The sequence below is a fragment of the Ammospiza caudacuta genome, chromosome 18 (assembly GCF_027887145.1).
Source record: "Ammospiza caudacuta isolate bAmmCau1 chromosome 18, bAmmCau1.pri, whole genome shotgun sequence".
Taxonomy (NCBI): domain Eukaryota; kingdom Metazoa; phylum Chordata; class Aves; order Passeriformes; family Passerellidae; genus Ammospiza; species Ammospiza caudacuta.
This window is the reverse complement of record NC_080610.1, coordinates 13,017,219-13,030,172: the sequence shown is the minus strand read 5'-3', so window position 1 is coordinate 13,030,172 and position 12,954 is coordinate 13,017,219. Positions and strand designations below refer to the sequence as shown.

The window sequence follows — 12,954 nt, the reverse complement described above, 5'->3', positions numbered from 1 at the left end:
TTTCACGCAACATACCCCATCCTTAACTGAAGGCCAGCATCATTATAGAGACCTGTTACAGCAGTGCTTAGATATTTAAAGTAATAGAAAGAATTTTGAAGATAAAAAGGATGTTGCAGTGACCAAAGCCTTCATTTTCATTTGTTCCACAGCACAAATATTACCAAGTTCTTAGAAATTCCTGGTACTGTTTAATGTCCTGAACTGTAGCTATTCACTGCCACTGCCTTGCAAATAATCTTGCAAGGCTACAAACACAAAACCCAATAAAGAGGATAATAATTTCAGCATGGCTCTCTCTTTTGATAAATGAAAAATCAAATTAGTACTACTTTTTTTTTTTTTTTTTTTTTTTTTGGGTTGACTCAGCTGTATCCAGATTGCTTCAATTCTGGATGAATTTAAACAGAAAAACAAATCTCAGCCTGTTGTGAGCTACCTGAAAATGGTGTTGGTGATATAACAAGCTTCTGCCTCTAAAAGCTGATGTTAAAATATCATTGCCTTTTTCTGCTAGCTCTTGGTTACACTACATCTCCCCACTCTCATCCAGGATCCCATGTCTGCAGGAACTTTTCTCAGGAACTGCACCCTGAGACGTGAAAGAGGGGACATAAACTATTGCCCCACTTAATTCAGTCCTCTAAGGCTCCTGAGGTAAGCAGCCATTACCTACAGGCAGAAACAAAACTTTATTACCCAGAATTTTGGAAGGAGTGAACGGTGCAGGTCCAGGCGCGGGGCAGGGCGCTCTGGTACCCGAGGCAGCAGATGGAGCGTTCTCTAACTTCACTCCCAGCACGGAACTCGACGTGCAGGAGCCAAGACAGACATTTGTGTCTGGTAATGCCATCTGTGTCTGCGAAACTGCGGCGCTCTCGCTGGAGTGCTTTTTGTTTGTAGGGAACACGTTAATGGTGGGGATGGCATACTGCAAACTCTCAGCATTATGGGAATGCTCAGAACGAGAAAGGAATGAATCGATCCCATTTCTGAGCAGCAGTCATTAATAAAGCATATGAATATAGATGATTCACAGAAAAGAATGGGCAGTGTGAAGCAAGTGACTCCACAACTGAACATGATTTCCTTCATAAGGGCTCAGACCCTCTGGGTTCTCACAGCAGTAGCTGGGACCAGTATCTCTACAGGAAAGGGTCAAGTTGAATTCCCAAAGATGGAGAAAGCCAATCTCTTAAGGAGTTCATCTTTAAACCAGACACACTCATGGAAGAGCAATCTCTTTGAGAGTCACTGAGTGCACAGAAACCACGTCTTCCTCAGGACAGCCTTGCCTGAACTGCAGACAGTCAAAGTTCAGAAGGTAATTTTTAGGAGTGGCATCATTTTACGCTCACATCATTCTTACACTCCTGCCAGGGCATCAATGCCAGCACTCAACAGCAGACAGGTTACTGAGAGCCACAGATCCTCATCCTGATCTGGTACAGCTTCTCTTGTGCTCACAGACTGTCACTGTTTGTTACTGGTTTTGTCTTTGTGGCTTCTTGAGACTGATGAGGAGTTTGTGCCAACAGTGCTGTAAATCATCCTTCTCTAGTCTTTCTGTGAGATGACACTCAGTAGCAACATCATCATCTCTCCAGCTGCATCACCCTTGCCTTTAACACTCATGCCTTGGTAACTCCTTTTCCCAACATCAAACCCTATTGTCACTTTTCAAGTGTTCACAGTCTTTCAGTGTTTAGCTTCCCTGTACCTATCACATCTACCAGTTTATCAAGCTGTCAACCTCCACCTTCCCTTTGCCAGTGACAGCAACCTCCACGGCATCAGGCATCTCCTGCCTTCCCACCAGGCCACGCTCCACAAATGGGAAAAACTCCATGTCAAAATCTGTTGATTTGGTACGTCTCTAAAATCCCTTTGAAACCTACCATCTGGCATTTCATGATGCAAGTAGGGGACTGCAAGCATATACTCTGCTTTTTCTGCTAAATTCTGTTAGTCATGTTGCTACCTTATCCTTCAAACCATCTCTGCCTTGCTCTGTTTACTTGCTACATCTTTTTCAGCATCTGGAGTGTGCCTGCTCTAGGAGAGGAATTGTTTCCTTTGCTTCTTACCTTGAACCATCCATGAATCCTTAGGCCCTGAATCATGACTCAGTTTCTTAGCTCTGGCAAATTATAAATAATGTTATTTAGCTGACTAACCACTTGAGAAGCAAGTGCTGCTCTGCTGCTGGTTTATTGTGTGACCTCAGGCAAGTCACTTAGGACATTTCCAAATGCATGGAGACTCCAATCCACACCCAGTTACCCTAATGAGCAGTTTGATCTTTTCAAAATGTAGGAACATCTTTAACTTCCACTGAAATCAGTGGTCTGAGCATAATCCCCAATGCCTGTCACAGTCTCTTCTTTTATGGAGACCTTTACCTTCCAAAATGTTTATTTTTACAGAACAAGAGTAAATGCTACATATCACTTCCTGACTGCACACTCCTTTGTATCTGTTAGTACCAATCTATTTTACAGTTTGGAAGGAGTTCTGAGTGATTTGCAGAACACCAGAGGTCGTTTCAACAGCAGAGCCTGGGATGCTGCCAGCATTCAGTCTGGCCAATAAAACAGAAACAGCAGTGAAGGGCTTCCAGGATTACCTGGTGTTCATCAGCCCTACAGGTCATTGCATCATTAAAGGAACCCCTATCTCAGCTGTACTCATTCCCATGAAACTTGCAGTGCACATTTTGAGGCCCCCAAATAGTTCCTTTTTCCCATCACCACATAAAAAGTTTCAAGGAAGACATTAAAGCAGAAGAAAAAGCCAGGTGAGCCTATGCTTGCCCAAAACTTAGAACTGAGATAGAACCAGGACAAATTGCTCTTGTGTTCAGCCTCAAAACTGCCCTGAGCAGGTCCTGAGCCAAAGATCAGTCCAATCTTTGACCTTGCTCTTGAAAAAGTGAATGGAAAAGCAAACTGGCAGGAAGGGCAGTGACAGTTTCTAGGAAGTCACACACACCCATTAAAAATGGACTTCAAGCTCATTTCACAAAACATTTCTCAGCTAATAATGTCTGTCATTAGCAGTTTAGAACCTGGGCAGGATCTGAGCCAGCCTGCAGCAGGACTCTGACTATACTGTGTGACATATCCGTGTGACATATCCGTGTGACATATCTGTGTGATGTGACTTCCTTGGGCAGCCCTTTCAGAGAATTTACTACTTAAGGTCAGTTTGCCATTTTCAAAAAGAGTTGCTCAAAACTGAAAAATAAAAATGTACTTTTCAAAGATGCTTGATTAAAGACTGTATTCAGCAAAGTTAAAATTATTTAAGGCAGTCAAGAGCAGAACTTTTCAAAGACTTACTTTTTCACTTTGGGGTATTTCATCTCTGAAATTGCATTGGTAGCATCCGTCTGTCTCTCCTTCAAGTGCTGTGGCCACATATTATCCACCCAGTCGACTAAGTCCACCTAAAAGGCCCCAAAATCAACTGTTAGCTCCTGAACACATGGTAGGACATATTCTTGTTGGCTGAAACTCCTCCAGTGACAGCAGCAGATGCTCACAGACAGGGAGAACCTTGCTGTTCAGCAAAAGTCCTGTGCACTCAACTTGTTAAGGTGCAGCATTTCATCACCACAATTCAACCCCTTAAAACACAGGGGGAGGAGAGTTTTACAGTCAGTTTACCTGAGTGCAAATTCTGTCTCATGTGAGCCCCTTCTCTTGTACTGTCTGTGGCATTTCTGTAGCCAACAGCCTAGAAATTGCATTAATGAACATTAAAATGCAAACATAAAAGGGATTATATGATGCTAATATCTTCCATTTCAAGGAGGAAATAGGACTGATTCCATCAATATCACAACTGTATGTGAAAACAAAACTTGCTTACTGCCCTGATTCTGAAATAATTTCCACATTCTGATATTGCAACCCAGAGTTTACACAGCAGGGAACCTAAATCAGGTATTTCTGCCCTATTCTGGACTCAAAACTCTGCAGGATTCAAGGGAATATCTTATACAAATATATGGGAGCTGACTTTGGGTACTGGACTTCCACAACACCCTCTCTTCTCCTCCCATGGGAATGCAAATCTCTCTTTCAGTGAGATCTAAATATTCCTGGTTTTACAAACAACTGTGCACTCAGTTATTTAAAACAGCTATGAAATAACCATTTACACGTGATAACAGATACCTAACTGCATATTTCATTTCTAAGCACCCAGGAAATTTGCACAGATGTTTTAAAAGCTCGCTGAGCACAATGTGTTTGGGAAAACCGGGATCAACTGAACACAAGAAATTCCCCAGAGCACCCTCAAATTGCCCGCTAAGTGTCTGAATGACAGCAAAAATCTGAATGAACTTCTAAATAAGTGTTTAATATTCAAATTTGTGATCTGTGTGTAAAAGAACAAAGTCTAGTTAAGAATTATTTCTACAAATCAGCAATTAGAGCTGCCATCTATCTGTGACCTGTTCAGGCAGAAGTGTGGTGTTTCTGTTGTCCTGGGTAAGAGATGTCCCCAGCAGAAAAAACTGCTGCTGTAACTAGACAAGGACTTAGAAATCAGGTAAGAAGTGTCTGAAAACAAAACATCACAGAGCTGTAGTTTTACCCCCAGCTACATGCTAGCACAGCACACATGGCTACATTTCAGAGATAAATGAAATCATCTTTACTGAGAAGGTCACAGTTTCATGCCAGTGACTGCATTGGGAATAGAATCACAAGAGCCCTCGACCTTTAAAGAGTATGTACAAATCTACCCCCTTCTACTACTGCTAATTCTGACATAGCAGTGATTATGCTGATTTAATTACGTAAACATTTATACATTTAACAATTGTGTTCCCAACTTTTTTTGCTTTGGAACCCCCTGAACATTTTTTTTGGGTAGAAGGAGTGTTCATACATAATGAGTCCAAGCTTCCTGATAGTTTAAATTTCCTTAGAGGAGGAAAAATACGAGATGAGATAGTATTTAATTTTGGATGAAGTTTCCCCTAAATACCTTGAGAGGAACTGTGTATCAGTGCAAATTGCATGATTAACAGCTCATCAGGTACCTAATTCCTGTAAATTAAGTTCCACTGTCAAGGAGACCAGCTTTCTACTGGGCTAAAAATGAGATCCTGCCACTGAATGAGCAGGAGTTCCGGGCACCTCCCATCACCTTGTTCAAACTCCCTGATTTATTTCTGGGAAAAAGCTGCAATAAAGCCCAGCACCAGGGGCTCCCTTACCACGTTGGGGCGCTTGACAATGTTCTCCAGCTTGGTGTGGCTGAACTCCAGGCTGATGACGTTGTAGAGCTTCTCCCGCTGGGCCTCTGGGGTCTCGTAGTACCGCACAAACTGAGACATGCTCATCTCCACCCCCCTCTGCGTGTTCACATCCATCACATCCACGATCCTGCGGCTCCCTGCAACACAGCAGCACCTCAGAACATCTGCCTTGCCTTATTTATGTACATCTAAAAACATGTATGTATGTTATTCAATATATCCATATATATATATCAGTTCTCAGTGACTGCAGGGAAACTGCAGGAAAAGAGGATGAGACCAGTACCACTCCTTCCATGGCTCCCAAGAAGCTCAAACAGTGAGCAAGGAACTAACTTGGAACTAGACTTTTTGCCCAATGTGACACTGAACAGGTCACCTGGTTCTTCACAGAGATGGAGAGAGCAGTTTCCTCCTTTATGTGAATTGATGTGAGCAGAAGTACATTAAAAACTATGAAGAAGTAATACAATATGGTAGCAGGGGGCAGGCAAGACAAATTGCTCTCCAAATCATACTTTTTCTAAACATCCATATGTCTCTCAAGATGCTTTTACTCATGTACAAAAACTATCCACAAAGAGCAAAAACTGCCTTGCATCACTGGATAGTGTAAACTGCTGAACATTCCCAGTTCCAGTGGATGAAAGCACTAAATGCCACAGAGGAGTGAGCCCCCACTTTGGATCTCTCAACAAAAACCACAAGCCTTACTTTCAGCTCCTCGAGTGGCAGACATACAAGTCTCATTAGCACCAGAATGTTGAGCAGCAGTTTTAGTCGAGCCTTCAGCTTTACACAGATTAATCCACAATCTTCTCTTCGGCCAACTGGAAGGTTTCACCTCTCCCAGCAATTTCATCATCCTAATTAGCAGTTCATTTGTGTGTGAGTGAACAGGAGCCCATGAGAGACATGCCTCATTTCCAGGAGAGGATTCCAGCAAACAAACTCGCAATGCTTCCAAAAAATCTCTCCAAAACAATTTTCACCGCCAAAGAAATAACTCAAAATAAATTGCATTAATACAAAATGTAGGGCTGCGATGCACCATCAGAGGGAATTATTAATAATTACAGCACCTGGTCTATCATGTGCTTGGGAGCAGTATTTCAGCAAGAGTAATAGCTTGGATTGCTGCTCTCCATTACAAACATCCTTAGCCCCTGATAGCAATGACAGTGACAGATGTGATAATGACTCTGCAAAGGAACTCAAGATCGTAAAGCTTTGAAATCAAAAAGACAAATTTATATAGTGTAAATCTGGAATAGTCCCACCAGCCTGTCAGTCAAACTCCTCATTCCAAGGCCAAGGAACAGAAGCCCATGCTCGGACCGGGCTTGGGACTGTCTGAAGTGTTGCCACCTTGAGGCAGGATGTGGAGAGTTTAGTTAAGTGTGAAAAAGCACAAGAGTCCTTAAATGTTTGAAACAACATACATAAAATCTAGTTATGGGTTAGAGGGTTTTGTTGTGTTGTTTTTTTTTTTTTGTTGTTGTTTTTTTTTGTTTGTTTGTTTTGGTTTTTTGTTTTTGTTTTGTTTTGGTTTTTTTTTTAACTAGGGGAATGGTCTTTTTTCAATTCCTCAGGTTAGCAGCTTGGGATGGAGTCCTGTTAAACTGGCCCCTAATGAAAGCCATCCTGATCTCTGCTTCCAGGGCCTGGATCAAAGCAATGGCTGCAGCCCAGAGGGGCAGAGGACACAGATACTCAAAGATTGCACTTGAAGGGCTGTGTGGCTGAGCCCGGGTTCTGCCATATTTTAGTCTAGGTCTGATCTCAGCTTTGCTGGAAGCAACCTCGTAGAGCCTCTCAATTATCCTTTCCAAAAGAAAAATCAGCAGTTACCTGATGAATTAAGAGTATGAGGAGCAGTTCAATAGCAGGTTTGTTAAATGAACACGATTATCAATTACAGGCAGAAGAGCTTAAGATTTGAATTGATAATCTCTTGACTTCCGAATTAAAGAGTAATTTGAGGGGATGTTTTTCTCTTAAGCCACAGTACTGTCAAACAAGCCTATACATAATGATTCTTGGAGTGCTGCTCACAGAATTTGAGATGTATAATTACAGGTTCACATCCTGGTGTTCACTGCCCACTGCACAGCAGCTCTGGCTCACTGCCAGCTTTATCTCTTCTGTCCTGAAAAAATTCAACTCTTTCTTCTATCTCCTGTTCCTAGTACAAGGTGAAAAAAAATATCATCTAGGAGAGTCAAGAGCAAGGGAAAGAAGCACACAGAGGCCTAAGAAGTGATGGCAGGCTGAGAGATCTCAGGTCAGGCTGGATTTCTGAGCGGCTCCACACACATTTCACCACAATCCATTTCTGTTAACCAATTCCTAGGCATCCCCTTATCACACTCACTGTGTTCTCAAAGAAGGGACCCCCTCAAGCAAGCCTGGGGCAGCCCAGCAGGTCCCAGCAGTGACCCTGGCAGCCTCTCACCCTCTTTCCCCTGTCCCTCACTTCAGCTCATCACCCCTGACGTGGATTAACAAACCCCTGGAGCCTGGCAGAGTCTCTCCCTGCTGACAGGGGAAGCTTCAGAGCACTGTGCACCACTTCAGCCTCGACTCCCCTGGGTGCTTTTCCAGTGGAGCTCTGCACTGGGCAGTGTGGGATGAGCAGGCACTGCTTCCTCTCTGGCAGCAGATGTGACTCACAGGCAGAGTGGTGGTGCTGGGGGATTTACAGCCTAGAGAAACATCTTCCTCTCCTGCTGCTTGCTCATGGAGCACAAGTGAATCCCCAAAGGATGACAGAGACAGTAACTAAGAAACAAGCTAGTGCCATCTCTGACAAGAGGAACAGACAACAGCAAGAAGGAGACAGAAGAATCAATTGCAGGGATGTTAGCTGGAAAAAAAAATCCATCAGTATGAGCTACAGGAGAACTATGCTTTGCTTAAAACCTTAAAAACACATCAAGTTACTCAAGTTAGCTAATGTATTAGTAAAATCCCCATTAGAATTAAGGTGACAATAGCATATATAATATCAGGTGCCTTTATTTAGAGGCCTAATGGCCAAGACACTGTGAACATTCTCATAGATTGAATTGTATAGCATTTCTATATGCTGTAATATAATATTTTTTTCACATAGAAATGAACTTTTGGATGAAAAGCAACTTGTGTAGGGTCCCTGCCTCCCACTGCCCACCCTGGACAAGCTGGTTTGGTACAGAGAGTGGGTCTTCTGGGTTTCTTGGTAAAACAAGAGCAGCGGGGAAGCAAACCTTGTCCCCTTGTCAGAGAGAGAACTGCCCTCCAAGAATGAAGGCTACACAGGCATCTTCCCTGCACCAGCAAGTGATTTCCCAAATCCCAGCTCACCAAGCCCACCCCAGACACTTGTGGGATGATGGAATGATGGGCTCCAGCTCTGAAGTCGTTCAGCAAAGCTCTTGTTGATCTCCCCTGCAGAGTCTGCACCCACACTTCCCTTCACGTACAAAATATTTTAACAATTTTCCAGAGAGTGAACAGGGAATGGGAAATTCCGGGACTGTAATCATATCCTCTGTTGTCCAGCAGCTGCCATTTTTTATTTCTAACAAGTGAAGCACTGCCTTCCCCTGCCTGAGCTTCAGGTTATCCAAGCTGCCAGACTCCAGCCTTCAGCATGGCCCATCCTTTTCCATGATGCGATTTTAGCATGGATATTTGGAGCAGTGGAAGCAATGCAAACATGAACCACACAGCAGAGTATGAGAAATGCACAGGAGGTGTGAATCAGAGCTGCAAACGACACCAGAGTTTTCTAGGCTGTGGTCTCTTCTCCAGCACAGCACCAGCAGGAAAAGGTGCAACTCCCCCACAGCAGAGGAAAGAGGAAATGTCCTTTCTGTAAGGATGATTATCAAGCCTGTCCATTAAGAGGATAAAGCTACCTCGGGGAATTATTTTAACCCTCTGTGGCTGAATTGAGATCTGTGCTGAAGGTACAATACAGTGTTGACAACCAGAAACCAACCTCCAACGCCGAGGGACCGGCCCGCTGCTCCTGCCTAATCTTTATGCTTCTTATGAGGAAAAAATCCTCGGTTTGTAAAGCAGCGTTTTTGGCAGAGCCTCAGGAAATCTGCCAGCCTCGCTAGCGGGTTAACTGTACCTAAAGACTGAGGCTTTGACTTGCATCCCAGTTAATCCCCCCGCAGCTCCCCGAGCTGGGAGCACGTATTCTTCTGCTGCCCACGGGAGACCATTATGATAGCCCTGCTAACGGGGAGGGATGTGAGCCCGAGCAGAAAGTCCTTCCTCAAGTGGAGCTGTTCCCGACATCCCCTGCATTTCACAGCCAGGGTAGGAGCAAATTAAAGGCGCGTCCCGATCCCATCGCTCTCAGTGCCACCAGAGGGCACAGAAGAACAAAGGGAAGCGAGCCCGGCCACCGCTCACAGCGCTCCCCACAGCTCCTCGCCCAGCGCCTTCCCCAGCGCCGCCGGGCCCAGGAACCGCAGGGCACCATCCCCTGTGCCCTGTGCCCTGTGCTGCCATGGGGGCACCATCCCCTGTGCCCTGTGCTGCCATGGGGGCATCATCCCCTGTGCCCTGTGCCCTGTGCTGCCATGGGGGCACCATCCCCTGTGCCCTGTGCCCTGTGCTGCCATGGGGTCACCATCCCCTGTGCCCTGTGCCCTGTGCTGCCATGGGGGCATCATCCCCTGTGCCCTGTGCCCTGTGCTGCCATGGGGGCACCATCCCCTGTGCCCTGTGCCCTGTGCCCTGTGCTGCCATGGGGGCACCATCCCCTGTGCCCTGTGCTGCCATGGGGGCATCATCCCCTGTGCCCTGTGCCCTGTGCTGCCATGGGGGCATCATCCCCTGTGCCCTGTGCCCTGTGCCCTGTGCTGCCATGGGGGCACCATCCCCTGTGCCCTGTGCTGCCATGGGGGCATCATCCCCTGTGCCCTGTGCCCTGTGCTGCCATGGGGGCATCATCCCCTGTGCCCTGTGCCCTGTGCTGCCATGGGGGCATCATCCCATGTGCCCTGTGCCCTGTGCCCTGTGCTGCCATGGGGGCACCATCCCCTGTGCCCTGTGCTGCCATGGGGGCACCATCCCCTGTGCCCTGTGCTGCCATGGGGGCATCATCCCCTGTGCCCTATGCCCTGTGCCCTGTGCTGCAAGGGGGGCATCCCCTGTGCCCTGTGCCCTGTGCTGCAAGGGGGGCATCCCCTGTGCCCTGTGCCCTGTGCCCTGTGCTGCCATGGGGGCATCATCCCCTGTGCCCTGTGCCCTGTGCTGCCATGGGGGCACCATCCCCTGTGCCCTGTGCTGCCATGGGGGCATCCATCCCCTGTGCCCTGTGCCCTGTGCTGCAAGGGGGGCATCCCCTGTGCCAAGCTTCAGACACTGAAAACCTCTTAGAAAAAATTCCTTTTACAAAAAAGCATTTTACTTTTTTAATATTATATATATATATATATATATATATATATATATATATACACATTTATGTAATTATAGATATTTATATATAAAAATATAATGTATATATAATATAATGTATATATACTTATACATATGCATTTATATAATTAATATTAATATACATTCTATAGTACATTATTATATATAAAATATAAAAATTAAATATATAACATATATTATATGTTATATATAATATATTTTTATATATATATATATATAATTCCTTACACAAAGAAGCATTTTACTTTTTTATATAATTTTTTATAAACCAATGCATTAACCTGCAATACTCCAGGTGGCTGAAAACAGAGCACACACATAACAATTATAGAAAGAAAAATAATACAAGGTCCAAGAAAAAATGGGATGGGATATAACTTTGGTGAACTTTTTCTTATAAAATTTCTTTTAAGATTAAAAATAATTTAAATTATTTAAATGATTTAAATTAATAATTTCCTAAAATGTCTCAACATAAAGTATATCTAACAGTAGCAATATAGAAAAATGTTATAAAAATTAGAACCTTTCAGCCCTCTGAAGCCTCATGATCAGCCCATAATGAGGAAAACTTGATTCCCCTCATACTTTGCAGTTAGGAGATGGAAGAAGACCTTCCACTACACTCACATTACCCATCAACGTGCACTGTGCCAGCAATCCTGCAGCTCCCCTCTGGTCTAGAGGGTAATCTGAAGGTGTCAAAGGGTTGCAACACTCCCACACATCTTGTACCCACACTTATGAGAACATCTGAAGAAATATATAGCTATGGTTACATCAAACCTCCAAACATGCGGATATTTATATATATTTTTTAGGTAAAGTCACGACACTTGAAGGTAGTTTTGAACTAAGGTATATTATTACATTAAAGAGTAACAACTGCCATCAAATATTTGGGATTTTGGGTGGGATCACTCATTTCTAGTCTGGATGAGCTAAAGCAGAGGATGCTTATTGCAGAAACACAGTGTGACTGTGGGGAGTTACTCTAAAACAGCTGCTCTGCTTGGTTTTTCCACATGGACAATTCATCTTTAAATCCACCTGCAGACAGAGGCTTTGAGATGCCCAACCACACCAACACATCACTTCAATTTCACTTTCATGTCCTGACATCATGGAAATACATTCTCTTGGAGATTATATTTTTGTTGTAATGTTCATTCAAAGCAGATTTATTGCTGTTTATATCTGGACATGAACATGACTGTTTTTAGCAAAACTGTCCCAGTTTAACTAAGATTTTTTAAAAGAGTTTGCCTGTGTTAGGCAAAGGACAAACTTAAAGAGAGCTCAAACAGGAAGTTCAGCTCTAAAAATAGAACTGGTTCTTCTTCCAAAATGGCAAGTCAGCGGACGTGCTAAAGATAGGCAAGTGAGTGTTATAATATTTCATTTTTACTTCTAGGAGGGAAAAAAAAGGCATAATGAGAGAGCATCAAATGCCTTCTTTTTATTTATTTTATTACACAGAAAGCCTAATCCATGGCTCAAAGTTCACTCACCTGGCACTTCTGGTGCACAGAGCCTCAGTGGAAACTAATGACAGAGGTGGAAGGCTGTGTCCATTACAGCTTGGCCCAGCACTGGGTAGTGAGAGCTAAACAAGTACCAAAATAATGTAAAAATAATAAATGTATATAAATTCCTCCACCTTTCTGCAAGGGAGAAAGACAGTGTGAGTTTTCTGCTGGTTCAACTTCCTGAACCACCTCACTAAGAGAAGGAGGAAAGGCTGTGCCAGCACACAGGAGGGGATGGGAGAGCAATGCCAGAAGTGAGGAGAGAAGGAAGAGAATGAGCAGGATGCCAATTTAGAGTTGCTTAATTGGTATGGTAAGAAAAGCAAATTGTTGGGTGCAATAGGGAGCACAAGGAGCAGAGAGAATTCCCCTGGTCACATAACAGGCAGCAGCAGCAAAGCCAGAGCCAGTTTAGATGACAGAGGATGGTCTGGCACCAGAGCTGGTATTGGTATTAGAGGGAGAAGTTTCTATTTCCAGTCTATCAGGAACACTGGGTAAGTTTTAACCTCTGTCTGCCCTAGGTCCTGGTTTCATGATACAAACTGTTCACCAATACTCAAAAACTGATGAGGCTTAAATAATGTTTTTTAAGCGGGGTCAGCTCCCTGCTTCTTCCCAGCACAGTTCCAAAAACATCAGGGGAAGGATGTGCAGCCAGCACTGGGGCAAATCCCACAGTGACACCAACCACAGCCCAGCTCC

General features: G+C 44.2%; 1 protein-coding gene across 1 annotated transcript in view; it reads right to left on the bottom strand.

Annotated features, from left to right (window-relative positions):
* KDM2B (lysine demethylase 2B) overlaps positions 1-12,954 on the bottom strand; it is a 104,169-nt gene that overhangs the window by 74,176 nt on the left and 17,039 nt on the right. The window contains exons 5-6 of the mRNA XM_058816552.1: positions 5,234-5,412; positions 3,342-3,448 (exon numbers count right to left, since the gene is read on the bottom strand). Of these exons, the coding sequence (XP_058672535.1) occupies positions 3,342-3,448; positions 5,234-5,412 (286 nt within the window). The remainder of the gene's footprint in view (positions 1-3,341; positions 3,449-5,233; positions 5,413-12,954) is intronic.